At 43.7% G+C, this 18,505-nt stretch overlaps 1 protein-coding gene across 2 annotated transcripts in view; it reads left to right on the forward strand.

Annotated features, from left to right (window-relative positions):
- Positions 1 to 7,434: 7,434 nt before the first annotated feature.
- The window catches only part of ank3b (ankyrin 3b), a 392,035-nt gene continuing 380,964 nt past the window's right edge, over positions 7,435 to 18,505 (forward strand). For both annotated transcript variants that reach the window (XM_060841865.1, XM_060841864.1), the window contains exon 1: positions 7,435 to 7,545. In XM_060841865.1, coding sequence (XP_060697848.1) covers positions 7,435 to 7,545 — 111 coding nt within the window. The remainder of the gene's footprint in view (positions 7,546 to 18,505) is intronic.

An 18,505-nucleotide genomic window follows, 5' to 3' on the forward strand; every position in this document is an offset into this window, starting at 1 on the left:
GAGGGTGGTGGGGGTGGGGGGGGAAGGGGTGCAGGAGTGGAGGGCCCTGGATGCATCTGTGTATGGGAAGGGGGGTTGCATCTGTATATAAAGGTCCGAGGAAGGGTCACCAGACCTGAACCGTTAACTCTGATCCCTCTTCACAGATGCTGCCAGACCTGCTGAGCTTTTCCAGCAACTTCAGTTTTTGTTTCTGATTTACAACATCTGCAGCTCTTTTGGTTTTTATTCTGGGCACTTTAGGAAGGATGTGAAGACATCAGAGCGAGCACAAAGAGGACTGGTGAACAGGTTTAGGGATGAGGACCTTCAATAACGGAGCTAGACTGGAGAATCTGGCACTGCTCTCCTTTGGCACTGTAAGGAGATTTGATTGAGGTGTTCAAAGTCTTGAAGGACCTTAACTCCTGGCCTAGTCAGCTTCCTGAACTTCCATGGCAACCATCCTTAATCTGGACTGGATCCTCATATTCTATAGTTGACAATTGATAATCATTCCAATCATTTTGAAACATATGTGAGCTATAAAGAGAAAAACATGCATTTCTGTTGTGACTTTCATACCTCAAGATATCCCTGAACTTTATAGTCCAGGAAATAAAGCTGCACATACAGGCCATTCAGCCCAGCGAATCTGCACTGACCTTCAGAAGAGCATCCCATCCTATCTCTGCATTTACCATAGTTAAACTCCCTAGCCTACACATCCCTAGACACTACTTTTATATCCATCTGAAAGGAGGGAAAGGGACTCTACTGGTGACATGGTAGATCAGTGGTGAGCACTATTGCCTGAAAGCACCAGGGACCCAAGTTTGATTTCACCGTCTGGTGACTGTTTGAGTGGAGTTTGCATATTCTCCCTGTGTCTGCGTGGATTTCCTCTCACAGTGCAAAGATGTGCAGGTTAGGATGAATTGGCCGTGCTAAATTGCCCATAGTGTTCAGGGATGTATAGGCTGGATGGATTGGCCATGGGCAATGCAGATTTACAGGGATAGGGTAGAGGGGTGTGTCTGGGTGGGATGCTCTTCAGAGGATCGATGTGGACTTGTTGGCCTGAATAGCTTGTAGAGATTCTTAATTCTAATCTCATATACAATTTTTAGTATTTTAGACAATAAGGCATTCTAGTTGCTGACTGGGATTTGAACCCAGAGGATGGGTGTTACCCATTGAGGTACACGTGACGACCAGTATAAAGGGATGTGGCAGTGCACATTTGCAGGCCTTTTGTAAGTTGAGTGAATGGGCACTGGTCTGTAGGAATAGGGAGATGCTGATAATAATTGGGTGAACCAAAGGGAAGAGTTGTCAGGAGAGAGCCAATGTCCTGTCGAAAGAAAGGGCTTTCAGGAGGTATCAGCACCAAAACCATTGTTGAAGTGTTCTGACTAAACTGAGCTTGACAGAAACAGTACTGCACATTGGAAATCTGAGACAGAAAGGAGAAAATGCTGACAAATGCCCAGATGTGACGAGAGACAATGAGTGAATGATTTAGGGTGATGAGCTTTCAATCATAGTCATACAGCACAGAAAGGGACCCTTTGGTCCAACTGGTCCACCCCTGACCATAATCCCAAACTAAATCAATCCTACCTGCTTGTGCTTGGCTCATAGTGGGCGGCACAGTGGCACAGTGGCAAGCACTGCTGCCTCTCAGCGCCATAGACCCGGGTTCAATTCCCGCCTCAGGCGACTGACGGTGTGAAGTTTGCACGTTCTCCCCGTGTCTGCGTGGGTTTCCTCCGGGTGCTCCGGTTTCCTCCCACAGTCCAAAGATGTGCGGGTCAGGTGAGTTGGCCATGCTAAATAGCCTGTAGTGTTAGATAAGGGGTAAATGTAGGGGCATGGGTGGGTTGCACTTCAGTGGGTCGGTGTGGACTTGTTGGCCGTAGGGCCTGTTTTCACACTGTAAGTAATCTAATCTAATGTAATGTCTTCTCAATCTAATGTACTTATCAAAATATCTTCTAAATATTGTAATTGTACTCACTTCTATCACTTCCTCAGGAATTTCGTTCCATCCATGAGGGACTTACTGTGTAAAACTAAACTAGATCCACCTGTCTGCAGTTGGCTCATATCTGTCCAAACACTTCTTACTCATGTACTTCTCTAAATGCCTTTCAAACGCTGTAACTGTACCTGCATCCACCACTTCCTCTGAACGTTTATTCCACACAAAAACCAAAACAAATTGCCCCTTCGTGTCTTGTTTAAATCTTGCTCCTCTCACCTTAAAAATATGTCCCCTAGTCTTGAAGTTTTCCACCCTAGGAAAAAGACACCTGCCATTCACCTTATCTATACCCCTCATGATTTTATAAAGCTCAATAAGGTCACCTCTCAACCTTCTACACTCCAATGAAACATTCCCAGCCTCTCCTTGTAACTCAAACCCTGGTTAATCTTTACTGAACTCTCTCCAGCTTAATAATATCCTTCCTATAACAGGGCAACCAGAACTGCACACAATAGTGGAGAAACGGCCTTAACAACACCCTGTACAACCTCAACATGACATCAACGGTCTGAGCAATGAAGGCAGGCGTGCTAAATACTGCCTTAACCACCCTATCGACCTGTGATTAACGTTGAAGCGAGTTGAAGGAGTTGAAGAGGTGAAAGTAAAGGCCTGTGGTAGTGAGGAGTGATGGAGAAAGGCTTGTGAATGCTCCAGGGTTATCTTGGAGTCGTCTGAAATGATAAATGCTATGTCGTTTTCTTTAAATTCATTCATGAGAAAAATATTGGAATTAGGCACTGAGATCTGTTTGACTGGGCAGGAACTTGCATGATGTAACATCTAGGCATTTGTTCAACCATAGTTGGCAGTCCCGAGCGAGAGTCATTACGTGACAGAAATGGCGAGGGAGGTGATAATGAGAGCAAGCCGAGGTTTCTCGCTGCCATCCTTGCCTGCGCTTGCGCTCTGAGCTCAGCATCCCAGGATCCAGAATGCACCTCCAAATCTCAACCCATCCAGCTCCTGTGGATGGGAGCTAACCTCCTAAAGTTACCAGAGCGCGGCCTGGCAGCTGCCATGTTAGAATTGGAGTCTCAGTGGGAGGAGCCATTTCTGAATTGGTCTTCGGGGGTTGGGGGAGGGGGGAAGTTATTGCTTACAACAACAAAAGGAGTGTTTAAGAAAATAAAAATTGGTGGCAGCTCAAACAATACAAACAAACATTGATGGGGTAGTTGAGAAAGATTATCGAAAGCTTAGCCTTAAGAGGTAGCTTTTTAGCAGTTTCTGGAAAGAAGGGTTGGGGTGTCTCACGGGGAGTGATCTGCAGGGGGGGTTTCCAAAGCTGACAACCATGGCCTTTGAAAGCATGGCTGCCTGAAGTCGAGTAAGTAAAATCAGAGTGCAGCACTTCTCAAAGATCCAAACAAAATAATTGTTTCTGCTGGTGTGTACTATTTGGCTTGGTTGAACAGAGTTGCGTAGACTTAGCCCATTATGATGAGGGAGAAATCAAAACTCTCACACTGTCGGAATCACAGAATTGTAATGGCATAGAAGGAGGCCATTCAGCCCATCATGCCTGCATCATTTCTGTTACCCAGTGCCAATCTTCTGTCTTTTTCACATCTCCCCACACACCATTACTATCCAAAAATCATCCAACACTCCTCTTGACTATCTCAATTGAATCTGCCTCTACCATATTTCCAGGCAGTGCATTCATTCCACACTCTAACTACTTGCTGGGTGAAACAGTTCTTTTTTTCTCACATCACCCTGGCTTCATTTGTACATGGCTCTTTCAATCCATGTCCTCTCCTTCATGTTTCTTTGACAAGCAGGAACAACTCACCTCCCCCACCCCGACAAGTCCTCTTTGCCCAGCCTGCTCAATATTTAGAAAACTTTTCTCTGCCTCCTTCTCTCCAAGAACAAATGCAATTGCTTCAGGCTATCCTCCTAACAAAAGTTTCCCATCCATGGAGCCTAGCCTCATCTCATGAACAAATTACAAAGAAATCCATGCTAACCCATGTAATCTAGTGTCCACCCGCCATCACATCTCCTACATTGATACATTGACTTGGACCCGATTTACCACCCCCTGAGAAAAAGAACAGGAAATGACATAACCACAGGAAATGACATCACCAACCCAAAGAAACCCAAACATATAAATAGAAAGCAGGAATCATCAGTAGTGCTTCGCCTGGAGGCTCACTGAAGATGTTACCTTGTATGGTGATGAAATGTCTGAAAATGAACCTTCCAACTCAGCGACCAAACCTACACCCAGAACCTCAACCTGAGTTAAAAATCTTCTCAAAACTCGCTAGTCCCCCTACGCCAACTTGCTCTGTATTTACAACCCACCACCCTTTCCCCTTCATCTACCATGCTAACTAATTGAGTATCCACAGGTAGCTATGCACATCGTTGAGAAAATATATTTCAATTGAAGTTCTACATTGAGACTACACTGTATTGAGAAAAGCACTCCTATCCATAAAAACATAGTGACATTTATTGTGACTTGCTGATAGGTCTGGACTCCTGCTGTTATTTTGAGAGTTGCTTGACAGCCCTTGATAGATGGGACTGTTCCAAGGGATTTACGCACTTTTTCATGTCCAATGTTCACATTAAAAGTCTCACATCCCTACCCCCACTTCCCCCCCCCCCCCCCCCCCAAGTTGTGCAGTCACTCTTGGGGGTTCCAGGCGAACACTTTAACATCTGGTGCCAGAAAAACAAAGGGTCATGCAGATCCTGACTCCCACCCCCAAGGTATCCCAGAACCATATCCACTGAGGTGCCTCAGTTCTCCAAATGGATACCCAGACAATCCAAATAAAATGCACTTAGAACAGAGCTATTCTTACCTGGTCTAATCTCCTCAGTCTGGATTTCAGACACTATGAGATACAAAGTCAAATTTGATCATTTAAGTGACCAGCTACCTCCAGGAACTATTGTGTGAACCACAGACTGTCTCTACTATCATGAGAAATGCTGGCAAGGGGTTGAGACTTGAGATTCTTGATTTCTTCAGGTACCTTTTCCACAACGGAGACCCTCCATCAAGGTAAAGAATTAGTTGGTAATCTGTTCCACACTCATTCGTGTGCTATCTCTCACACTTGCTCTCACGCACTTGCTCACTTTTACTGATTCACCCTCAGCTCCTCTCTCTCCCTCAATCTCACACACACTCAAACACTCACACGCTCACTCGTGCACAAATACACTCGCTCATACTCAACTGATTCTCCCACTTTCACTCTCTCACACTTGCTGTGTCTGGCGCACATTCAGACTCTCTATCGCTCACCCACACTCATTCTCTCAACTCATACCTCTCTTACTCACTCACATGTTCTCTTCCACTCTCGCATTTGCTCGCTCACAAACACAATTCATTTGGTATTCGGTGTGACATGGAAAATGACGAAGCACTCTTGCCGCTGTCAGGTTAATGTATCATAGGTATTGTAACTGAGTGAGCTGGGTTTATGATTGTTACTCCTAATTCCACTATCAACAGGACAAAGCTGAACTCGAGCTGCTCAAACTGCTTTGGCATGGTTCCATTGCTGGCTCATGTGTCCATTTCTCTATACAGGTCAGTGATACATCTGCAGAGATCACTGCTGGCTGGAATGTGTGGTGCCACTTTAATATTAAAAATGGAATAAAGATTAGCAATTTCTGGCACTCTTACTTATTTGGCTTTTAATCTTCTTCATCTTTGTTTCATGGAGTGAACTAGGTTTTAACCATTAATGGCCCATCAGTACGATTCTTCCAAATGATGAGGAGGGGAGTGACAGAGCCTGTCTTTCGATAGGGTGATGTACAAGTGGAGGCATTTGATATTTCCATTAAATTGCCAAATATTAGCAACTGTTGTTTTTCTAAAACCTTTCTTTCCTTAACCCAATCTGCAGCCAACAGTGCGTATCCTGTTCACGTCGTCTGTGACACAGTAGAATGGTCTCGCCTTCAGTTTGCTGATGCAGGCAAAATGGGGAGGAACACCCTTTCTTCCATGAAGTAAAGACCACACTCCGAAACCAAATGAAGAATCCCAGGCTCCTGTAAACAGCCTCTCTCAACCAAAACCTGCAAATGGAAAGCAGTGACCATTTAAAAGGCTCTTGTGTTGGGTGACAATAGAGGCTTTACTGTTTATCCTTTGACAGGAGCTGATTTTTCCCCTTTCTAGCCCACAAGAATCTTACTGTGTCTAACAAATACCTCCTACTGCCCCTGCTCTCTTTGATGTCCCTGTCCCCTGCTCCTGTCTGCTGTGCTCTTTATATTCCAAGGAGAGAACTCCATTTTCTGGCCACAGGTATTACTACGTCCCGGATCTATGCAGGCTGCTGGGTGTATTTCTCTCTCTCTCTCCCACCTATCATGAATATTCAAAAGCTGCAGTCAGCAGCAACAAGGACGCAGGTGGTAAAAAAAATACAATCATATAATTTGTGGCTCTCAAAGAAGGGACACTAAAACAGATGGTGTCAGTTTAGAGAAAAGCGGGTGTTTTTTGTTTAGTTTTCTTTTGCTCTTTGCCTTGTCCATATAGCTCTAGGGAACTTAAGCCTAGCGTTTGTGATGTGAGCCTGTGTGATTACATATTTAGATCTGCCGTGCAGTGCTCAGTAATGAGCAGTCCTGGAGTGCAAGCTTTGCTACACAGTTAATGTGCGAACAGCACGATTGCTGGGACCTGTCAGATTTGGGGAGAATGTAGGTTCTTCGGTTTCCCCCCCCCCCCTCCACCCAAATTCACTCGACATTGCACCGTTTGGCCTATGTTGCGGAGGGTGGAGGGGTGGTAAATGTAAATGTCATTTCACCCTGGCCTCTGTCTGCATCAGCATTGTAGAAAGACCCGTTCCACTGCAGCGCAGGTTTGTGCTGTATCCCAATACACCTTTGCCTGACTGTTTAAGTCAGCAATAAAATGATTCTGTGAGATGTGAGGAGTTAATAATGTGAGGACACTTGACTATTGCTCTGTTTTAGTGCGGCGTCAGTTTGTACATCTCCTGATGTAGCTATTACCCCTGTCAGGATCTCCCTCTGTCTCCCCCTTTCACTGAAGTCACTTAGGCACTTCCAGTTGGTAAGCAGGAGATACAGTCTATCCATGATTCTGCCTTCACTATCCCAGCTGACTTCTTCACTACATTAATGCATCAGAATGGCTGCACTCTTTGAAGGCTTCTTCCTTCGAGATGTGCAGAGGTAGATAAAGCCAGTCAACGCACAATGTCTCCCCTGCATTTGTCTGGTGATCATTTGCCTTCTCTGGTTTTAATTCTTCATCGGTGACTGCAAGCACAGAGGGAAAGCGAGACACAAATCACTGAAGGCTGGTTTTGCGAGATTGCCAGGGATTGTACCTACACTCAGCTGTCACATTTGGTCAGATATTACCGGTACCCAGGATGGCCCATGCTGCATCTCACATCAAGAAAAACCGGGAATTGGAAGCTGCGACTGAGGATGAGAAAGTCGTCAAAAAACACCGAAAACGTTCGCGGGATCGAAAGAGAAAGGTACCTTGAGAAATTTGTCCATCGGCACATTCCATTGTTCTGATTCCGTTGCACTGAGCGTGTAATTAAATACCCATTGTCAAGTCAGTGCAGAGGGAGCCTCTGTACTTCTGAATGTGGCTGGCTACATAAATAAATTGTAGTTGATTTCTTCCATTTGCTGGAGTTTGCAGTGCTTTGTTTGCAGATAATTTTTCTGTGTTAAATTCCTCACTGTGGACTGCAGTGTTGGTGCGGGATGTGCTGCTTTAGGGAAGAGGGAGCCTGTATCAGGGTGGATTTTAATTTCCCTGATACAGGAACCATTTGGTGCTGCAATATATGTTTTGTTTTTCACATACATCTGCTCCAGATTTTTGAAACTGGCTTCCGTTTATACTATGGGACACCCCAAATATGCAAGTGCCCAGGAGTCAAATCATGATGTATCTTTTGAGATTATTATGCAATTAAATTCTCTCTCTCTTACACACACACACACACACACACACACACACCAGTGCCTCTTAAATAAGAACAATTGAAAGAGCATACAACAATGCTTACTGATAGATGTGACCATTTAGTTTATTGCCCTCATGTTAAGCAATACAAGGCTGCTTCTATTTTGGGGAGATAATTAGCAATAGACACATTGTGTTCTATGTGACCTTAACCCATGCACTCCCGCAGATATCTCCTGCTGTGCGTAGAATTTAGGAGCTTTGTCATTTGACGTTTTCATTGTCTGGTAGTTATATTTGAATACCCTGCCTTTTGCTCCTAGTTATTGGAATTCTGCAGTTATCCATTTGAAATAGTTTATGGTAATGATATTGTTTTAGAATTGTAGTCTGATTTTTGAAAACTAGGTCCCATTTATCTAATGCCAGGTTAGCTGGATTAGGTATAATCGATGTGAACGTTGTGATATAATTCAGCAGGGCTGGACCTCTCCACTGCATTGCTTTGTCTCCTCTCCTTCACATGAAATAATGATGGTTTGTACCTGAGCCCCAATGCACCCACCGTGAAACAAGATGGAAACATCATAAGTGATATCTGCAGAGCGTGCCATCTTCTCTCTCTCTTTCTCTCCCTCTTTCTCTCCCTCTCATCTGGCTTTGTTGACCTCAATAACAGTCGCACTTAGATGGAACACACCTTTTTCCTCATGAGCAATGAGGAGAGATGTTGCTACATCAGTGGCCATTTCGAAGAGATTTCCAAATGACAGGGGCAGTTTAGGTCTGAGTGTCATTTTCGTTTTGTCTAAATGAAAGTTACGCACAACCAAAGACGCCCCTGTGTGCTCTAGCATTCTGTTCCACTCTAGTGGAAATGAGCAGTGGAGTCAAGAATATTGTGCAGTATCCTCAATCCTGTTGGTTAGAGGTCATTGGCTACTCCCTGTGTTGTAAATTTTTTTTTGTGGTTACCTTGCTGTGGTGTGTGAATGTGTATGAGATTTGGTTTGTGAGATTCGTTGCTGCATTTCGTGTTGTCATGGGCTTTTGGACTGCCAAAATGGAACCAGTCTTATTTTTAGCTTTAGGAGGCGGGAATGTGTACAGTTGGCCCCTGGTTGATTTGGAAGGGATTTGATGCAGAGCTGGAGGCAGGGCCAATATACTTGTATTCTTTGTGTTTGCACATGAGGTGCTGTCACTGTGTGTTCTTGCATGTGCAGACGATAGGGGGATGTTTTCTTGGCAAATCAGCCCAAATAAAAATGGTGCTGTAACTAGTTGTTAAAGGCGTATTTCTTTAAGGGGAACTGTTGTAGTCCATCCTTGTCCTTGGCGCATTTCCAGGACACATGTAACACAGTTAGATAAGTGGTTCATTCTGTTGTGTGTCTGCCCCCATTGAATATTTCCCTGCTTTTACTCAAACTGATAAACTGGAGAATGCAGCCCCTTTATTGTCTTGCCCAGTACACTGCTCATTCTATTTCCACAGAGACCCCGATCTTCTGTTGTAATGTAGCACCCATGATGTCCTCTACCTTACCATTGTTACACTCCCATTGTCAAGGTCCCCATGGTTGTTTGCCATAGATCATGCATTGCATTGACAAAACTTTGCTCTGGCCAAGGACTAATGTGAAAGCCACATTGAAATACAGCTGTCTGACAACCTTCCTTTATTCTACATTATTAAACGTGTATAAAGTCAACAGGCACCCAGGCAAAAAATGGATAGGTGTAAGAATATAATCTGATGCAGGAACCTTATATTGCAGCGGATTACTATATGACAGCAATGTATATAATTACTATATGCACCAAAGTGGTAGATTTGTATAATGGGCATTTGGTTTGCTAAATGTTTTCCCTTCCAGCTTGGAGGAGGTTATAGACTGGGGCCGCCTCAATAAAGGCCATCATGTGTCTCCTGTCATTCTGGTAGAACTGAGGATCTGAAGCAAGGTGGTGTTCCCCTCCCCCCTCCGCTCCACTCAATGGGAATATCATTCGCTTCAGGAAGAGAAATTTGAGGCAGATAAAGTTATAGCCGTACAATTGGATGATCGTTATGAAGAATCTGTGCTCACTGGTTTCAGTGCGGTTGGATTTGTACCATCACACTTCTGTGACCTCATCAGCATTTACAAACAAGGCAGGCACCAGAGATGTGGAGTTTAAAGAGAAAACAAGGGAATGTAACCTGTTTGGGTTTTGACGCCATGTGATGATGTTAGGAAAGGGCAAATACTTGAAATGTTGTCAAATCTGCACTTTATTTGGCTGAATTGCAACCAGTCAAATGGAAAATAATCAATATGAAGGTTAATTAGGGATACAGGGGATTATATTGGTGCTGGTCATTGAGAAGATCGCCAATATCTACTGTCTTTGTTAGCTTCAGACTTCGAATCATAAAATAGAATAGAATCATAGAATCCCTACAATGCTGAAAGCGGCCATTTGCCCCATCAAGTCCACACCGACCCTCTGAAGAGCACCCAACCAACCCAATCTTCTACTATGCAATAGTTTCTTCCCCCAAGCCATCAGGCTCCTTAACATTGTATGATCACACTCCATGCCACTTGCAATGTTCGGATGACTTTTTGAATTGCTTCAAAAATAATGTTTTATTAATGATCATTCATTGTTAACATCATGGGGTTCAATTCCATCACTGGTTTGAGGTTACCATGAAGGACTTGCCTTTTCAATCTCTCCCCTTGCCTGCGGTCTGGTGGCCCTCAGGTTAAATCACCATCAGTCGCTTCTCTCTCTAATAAGAGAGCAGCCCGTATGGTCTAGTAAGACTATGGTGACCCAAATTGATTGGTGCATTGTAATTTGTCCACCACTGTGCCTGTTGTTTTGTCTTGTCAGGAATGACTGTGCTGTCTTGCATGTTTTGCACTTTTCTATGCACTTTATGCTGCCCTGTGTATGACTGTACTCTTGTGTAGTCTGTGTGTTCACATAGCATCTTAGTCATGGGGGAACACTGTCTCATTTTTATTGTACCAGCTGTATATGGTCGAAACGTCAAATAAAGCTTCTCTCCTCTCTACTCTCCTCTCGACTTGACACTCGACTCGACACTCTGTACTCTGCATTTCCCATGGCTTACCCATCCAGCCTGCATATCCCTGGTCACTATGGGGTCATTTAGCATGTCAGCTAATCCAACTAATCTGCACATCTTTAGACAGTGGGAGGAAACTGGAGCATCCGGAGGAAACCCACGCAGGCATGAGGAACATAGACAAACTCCATGCAGACAGAAGCCCGAGGCTGGGATTGAACCTGGGTCCATGGCACTGTGAGCATTCTGATGGACTGCTGTTCACTTCCCACCACCAAACCTCAGCAGTCTGGATCCGAGCTCTCACCATCTGGTTCTGCCATCAACCTCCTGCTCACTAACAGCCATCAGCTCCCACTCTCCCGCTCCTCTCCTTAGCTTCATAGATTCATAGAATCCCTACAGTGCTGCTTGTGCTGTTTTGTTTGAGATCACCATCCATCTGGGAGATCGCCCTTGTCTATTCCTGTTGCCAGTCGCCCCTTCCTCTTCCAAGCCACTGTGTCTGTGACTCTCGCCACCATGTTTTTTTTCACATTTGATGCTCTCAGGACTTCCTGTTCTCTCTCCTGGCAGACTCACCTCCATCTCTCCCTTCACCACATCCCCCAACCCCATTCTCTCTCTTGCTGTAATAAATGACCAGATTGTTTCAATCTCTTCTCAAACACTTTCTTTGCTCTTACCATGAAACCTCACTGGTTTCAGGTGCTGGCCTTTTCCTGTTACAGCACACATCCATCACAGTCAGCCTCTGTAGCTCATTGGTGTCGGTTCATTGTTCCTTGATGTTGCCTAAGTTTCTGCGGTTCCTAACTCTGGGGCTCTTGTGGTACAGGGGTAATGTCCTTGCCTCTGAGTCTGAAGGCCCAGGTTCCCAAGTCCTACTTGCCCTGGATGTGTGTCCTTATGTGTCTGAACATGTTGTTTGAATTCACCATAACACGGTCGATGTCACAACCATCTTTTCGAGTCTTCCTTTCCGCTAAGTACTTTTCCATCAAGTAACGCTCCACTTCTTCCACTTACTCCAACAGCAACTAGATTGTTGCTGAATTTCTATTTCTGCACTTCCATTGTTTGCCACCACTGACCCCAGACACTTAAATCTATTCACTTACCCCAAGGCTTCACCTTGTATGTTGTCCCCCTCCCTAGGCTGAGGCTGACAGTCTATCTATTGGTGACTGGCCAAAGAGTGCATGCATTTAAAATTCACACGTGGGTGTTTGGTTTCCTGCATAGCTTCAACTTCTATCTTTCTATAAACTTCACTTGCCCTGCAACCACCTGGAATCTCTGCGTTCCTTGAATTCCGACTTGACTTCTCCCTGATTTGACTTATTACAGTCTTTTGTGATTTCATTTAATTTATCATTGTCACATGTACCTCAGTGCAGTGAAAAAGTTTTGTTTTGTGAGCAGTTCAGGCAGATCATAACATATAAAGATCATAGGGTGATAGAACAGAGTGAGGAATGTAAAGTTACGGCTGCACAGAAGGTGCAGAATAAGCAAGATCACCATTAGATTTGAAATTTGAGAGATTCGTTCATACCTCTAATAAGGTTAGGCCTTTGGCTGACAGGGTCTCAAACTCTGGAATTGCCTGCCCAAAACCCCTCTGCCTCTCCCTGTCCTCCTTTAAAGGTGCTCCTTAAAACTTAATTCTTTTGAACAAATGTTTGATCAACTGCCATAATAGCTCACCCTTCAGGTCATTGTCAAATTGTTTTGTCTGATTACACTCTCTTGTGACAGGACATTTTATCATAGATTTTTACAGTCCAGAAGGGGGCCATTTGACCCATGCGTGTCTGACCGACTCCTGAAAGAGCTACCCAGCTAGGCCCATTCTCCAACTCTATCTCCGTAGCCCTGTAACTTCATGGCTTCCAAATATGCGTCCAGCTTTCTTTTGAAACCTATTATGGAATCTGCCTCCACTACTCTCCCAGACAGCACAACCCAAATCCTAACAGCTCTGAGTAAAGACATTTCCCCTCATCTCGCTCATAGCTCTCTTGGTGACAATTTTGATATTGTGACCCCCTAGCTACTGACATGCCAATTGGTAGAAACAAATTATCCTTCTCTACCTTGTCAAAACCAAATTTTGAATGCCTCAATAAGGTCACCTCTTCATCTTCTCTACTCCAACGAGAATAAGGTCAATTTCTCTAATCTTGCCTTGTATCTAAAATCCCTCATTCCAGTAAATCTCCGATGCACTCTCTCTCTCTCGAGGGCTTTAACATTCTTAAGTAACGTGCCCAGAACTGAATTTTATGATTTTCAAGATGCTGTAGAAATGCAGATTGTGGTAATGTGCCTTTAAATATAACTGTACACTCATAAACCAGATCAGCTGACTCAGGCAATTTTAACCATCCAGTTTAAACAAAACAGCCATTAAAATTAATGAAGTTTCAGCTGATTTCTTTCTTTAGTGCAATAAATGAATAAATGATGCCTAATAATTGAAAAGTGGGAATATAGTTGTGTTGTTTACCTAAGCATCCATTCTATTTGGAAACTGTAATCTAATGGATTTAAGATGTGGAGTAGATGAAGCCTTGAGTGATCCCATGGTGAATTTAACATAAGTAGTGAGAGGGTATTCTCTGCCCTCTTCCCCTCTTGGTGTAGAAGACCTTCTTCAAAGAGCAGGGTTCCTGCTACCTCAGTGGTAGCTTGAGCTAGTGGCCTAGAACCATGTCATTTCCATACGATTTCACCCTGTGGGTCAGGCTAGTCCTCGTTAGCTAACTGCATTACAGAGACAATAACTTAAGTGAGTCCAATACACATTTGGATATATTCCTGGAAGGCAAAAAGATTGGTATGGAGGTAATCCACCCATCTGTATTTTATTTTCAGTTGTTCATGGGATATGGGATATTTTTTTTCAAATATATTTTTGTTTAAAAAAAAGAATTTTTTTCATTTGAATATTATAACAAATACAAAACCAAACAGTTCAAACCAATATTAATGAACAAACCCACTAATTACATGAATAAATAATAACTAAAAACTTAGCTAAAAAAGGAAATTCTTAACAATGATGATAATCATAATACAGCTCAGCAAAACAAAGCAATAGCCCTTGATCATTGAGCAGATACATTTATACATATTCGTAAATTTGTCGTTCCTTCCCTCTGGATACCAGATTCATTATATGGAATTGCCATAGCTATATAAAGGCTCTTATTAATGTGGCAGACAAATCTGCATCCAGATAGTCCAAAAAGGGCCGCCACGTCTGATAGAAATTCGACATTTTATGGTGCACCGTACTTGTAGGAAGGTCCAAGGGGATGTGCTCCATGACTAGCTTACAGCAGCCCGCCAACCCCAAAGGACTTTCCAACACCCACCCTAATAGAATGTTCTGTCTTGCACAAAAAGTGAGGAGACTGAAAAGCCTTTTTTTTGTGTGTGTGTGCATCTAATGAAAGTGAATTAACAAAGCCAAGAAGAAGAGATACCGGGTCCATCTGTTCCCAACACCTCTCTTTCACCTACCACAGCGCTCCAGTATGCCTGCAGTCTGTGGCAGGACCAAAGACAATGAGTAAGTGTGCCCATGCTCACTTTACATTTAGGACACATTGGAGATGCTCCCGCTTTAAATTTAGTGAGGTGGTTTAGGGCCGTGGACCCTGTGAAGAATCTTCAACTGCAAGGTGTGGGTCCTGTTGCAAATTGAGATCCTTCTTGCATTTTCTCAGATATTCTCCCATATTTTAGAAGAGATCTCAATGTCCAACTCTCTCTCCCATACCTTATAGAGCCATTCGATCTTGTCCGAGGGACCCTCTCCCAGTAGATGATAAGTGTTGCTAACAAATAATGTACCCTCAGCACTCAACACCCTCTTCTCCATGTTAGAGTTATAGGGATCAGTTACATGTGTGGTCTCTTTTTGTATGAAGTTTCTAATTTGAAATAAATGAAAGAGGTCTCTACTGGGCAATTCATATTTCCGAGCCAACTGGTCAAAGGACATCAATATGTCCCCTTCGAATAAATCACCCAGGTAAGATGCGCCTCTAGCTGCCCATAGTTTAAACCCATTCCTAGCTGAAAGCCTGGCACACCAACTGTGGATGTCAAAAATGATGTTTTGGCAATATTGCCCTCACCCTGACTCATTGCCCTCCATGTCTTGACAGTATTGATGACTGTTGGCCTATGGTAATATTCCATAGCTGTTCTCATTTTGTCTAAGAACAACAGGCTAACAAGAGGGCAGCTTGCCTGAGATGCTCCGAAATCCAACTCAAGTGAGTGAGGGTTTCCCTGGGCCCAATCATTTCCATGAGATAGCAGCCAACTGAACTGACAGGTTTTGATGCCTGGGAGGCCCACTCCTCCCAGTCTGGAAGGTAACTGCACCTTTAGTCAATTTAATTTGGGGCTGGCTGTGACACCAGATAAAAGAACTGAACCAGCCATTCAGTCTTCTAAATCTTTGCTTATTAAAAAGCAGAGGAAACATTTAATAGGATACAAAAGGCAGGACAGAATGTTCATTTTAATAAGGGCTAACCAAGGGATCGGAAGCACCTCCCGTCTATGAAGGTCCCACTTGTTTCAGCAGAATAAATGGGCACAATTGGCTTTAAATAACCAATCAAAACGGAAGTAATAAATATACCTAAGTAGAGAAAGTCCCCCCTGCGACCATCTAAAAGGGAACCGAGATCCATCGGGCACTCTCAGGAGACCACCCATGGTCATGGCCTCTGACTTCGCAAAATTGATCTTATAACCCGAGAAGCCACCACATAGATTGATGCATTGTATCAGGTGTGGCACTGAGACTGTTGGGTTTGATAAGAAGACAAGAACACTATCTGCGTGCAGTGCGAGCTTATGTGACTTTGTCTCCCTTGTGGAGCGGTTATATTGGGATCCCTGTGTACTGCCTCCACGGGCGGTTTGATGTGAAAAGCAGTGGTGACACGGGACAGCCCTGTCGACTGCCCCTATAAACATTAATATTGCTTGACCGTGCACCACCGGTGAGGACTACGGCAAAAGGATCACTATCCAAAACCTCCACCCACCTGATGAAAGTCTTTCCCAGACCAAACCACTTCAAAGTATGAAAAAGACATGGCCACTCGACCCTGTCAATGCCTTTTCTGCATCTAAGGAGATCACCAATCCCTGTACAGATTGCTGTTGACATACTTGGATCATATTGAGTTATCTCCTGATATTATCCGTTGATCTGTGACTTTTTATGAACCCTGTCTGGTCCTTCTGAATGATGGAGGGCAGTACTGTTTCTAGCCTTAATGCCAGGGTCTTGGATAGGATTTTGAAGTCGACATTCAGGAGTGAAATGGATCTATAGAAAGTGCAGTCCTCCGGGGCCTTCCCTTTTGTAAGAATGAGAGAGTTGTTCTCTTAGAGATGGTGGGAGGAGGCCATGACTATATGAGTCATTAAACATACTAAGCAATGGCCCTGACAATATACTTATAAATTCCTGATCAAATTCACTGGGGAGCCCGTCAGAACCCAGCGCCTTTCCATTCTAGAGCTGCCTCACAACCTCCTGTACCTCTTGTTCTGACAATGGGGCATTGAGGAGAGACTCTTGTTCAGGGGTCACTCCCAGAAGGTCCAAATTCTTAACAAAAAATACTCCATCCTAACCCGCCCACTCTCTCAGCTTTCAGATTGGTATAATTCGGAGTAAAGTTTCCAGAATGCTGCATTAATCCTTTTAGAATTGTAGGTCAAATTTCCAGTGTCCTCTCTGATTAAGATAATGGCTTGGGGAGCCCTCCTTTTCCTAGCAAGGTGTACTAGGTACTTGCCCGGCTTATCTTCATGCTCAAACAGCCTTTGACTTGCAAATGTAAGCTCCCTCTTGGCAGTCTGCATGAGCATGGAGTTCAGTGTAGACTGGAGTGCTGTGATCCTCTGCAGTTTAACCAATGAAGGCCTGTGAACATATGCCTTTTCAGCTACTATCAGACATGTCCTGAGCAAGTTGTAGACTTTAGCTGTTTCCCAGAGAATGGATGGGCTACTGGGCAAGCCTGAATTAGTATCTAAGAAAGTCCTGAACTCAGTAGAAAAGAATTTACTAAACTTGCTTTCCTTGAGAATGAAGGGGTCCAGTTGTCAGTGCCTTGACCTTACCACCGTATCCTTACTCTTAACCATTAAATACACTGCGGCATGATTGGAAATAGTGATATTGTCGATTGTATATAACACCACTGAGCCCAGATGTGCTGCGGGGGTCAGAAAGATCAATTATGTGGATCAACTCCATGTTCGAATAGAACGTGGAGTCCCTGGCAGTAGGGTGAAGATGCCTCCAAACATCTACCAACCCCAATTCAGCACACAGATCCCTTAACTGTTTAGATCACAAAGAAGCTATTGATGGGCCTTTGGGCAATCTGTCTACCGTAGGGTCTATGGGACAATTGAAATCCCCATCTCCAATAATATGTTGAGATGCAAGATTAACCAGTCTAGTAAGTGTGTCTGTGAAGAATTTAAGGGGGTGGGCTGGGGGACAGTAAACATTTAGATCCTGTATTCTTCCCCATGTATCAAAGCTTTAAGGATTACAAGTCATCTATGTGTGTCTTTCATGCACTCTAAAAACTTAAATAGGAGATTCTTTCTAACGAAAATGGCCACTCTCTACTCCTCGTATTGAAAAATGAAAAATAAACCCGGTCATACCCATTCTGTTGCAGCTTCAGATGCTCTGCATCGTCCAAGTATGTTTCTTGTCATAAGGCAACATCCGCCCTCTCCCTTTTAAGGCTGGAAAGTGCCTTCTTCCTCTTGACAGGTGAGTGACTCCCTTTAATATTCCAGGTGCACCACTTAAACACATCCTTAGCCATAACCTTCCACAGCACCATTTAGACTTCAGAGAGGAAGAACCCAAACCACAGATCGCTGAGCTTTAATGCAAAGGAATCCACAAAATCTAAAAACTACACAGACTAAAACAACGACAGCCAGCAAATCTACAAAACCTAAAACAACTATTTATAGCAAAAACAGGAAAACAAAAGCTTGCCAAAGGCACTGATTGGAGAAATTTACTTCCCCCACCCTCCCCATTGAAAGGGGGTACCTACACATCCTACAACCTGACTAATCATCCCAACCGTCCTCTCAACTCGTACAGCTAGGGTCAGGCCACATACACCAACCACCCATTAGAAAATAAATACCCAAGAGCAAGGTTAGAGCTCTTGTTGGCAAGTTTAATGTTAGACAAGTAAATTAAAAATAAATATGTCACCCATCCCTTAACATCGCTTAGAGATTAAAAATGAATGTTCAATCCATCCCGGACATAATTTCATGCAACTTATTACCAGAAAGGAAACCCCACCAAGTCCTTTTTAAAGAAAAGAATATAAGAGTTGGGAGG

The sequence above is a fragment of the Hemiscyllium ocellatum genome, chromosome 22 (assembly GCF_020745735.1).
Source record: "Hemiscyllium ocellatum isolate sHemOce1 chromosome 22, sHemOce1.pat.X.cur, whole genome shotgun sequence".
NCBI lineage: Eukaryota > Metazoa > Chordata > Chondrichthyes > Orectolobiformes > Hemiscylliidae > Hemiscyllium > Hemiscyllium ocellatum.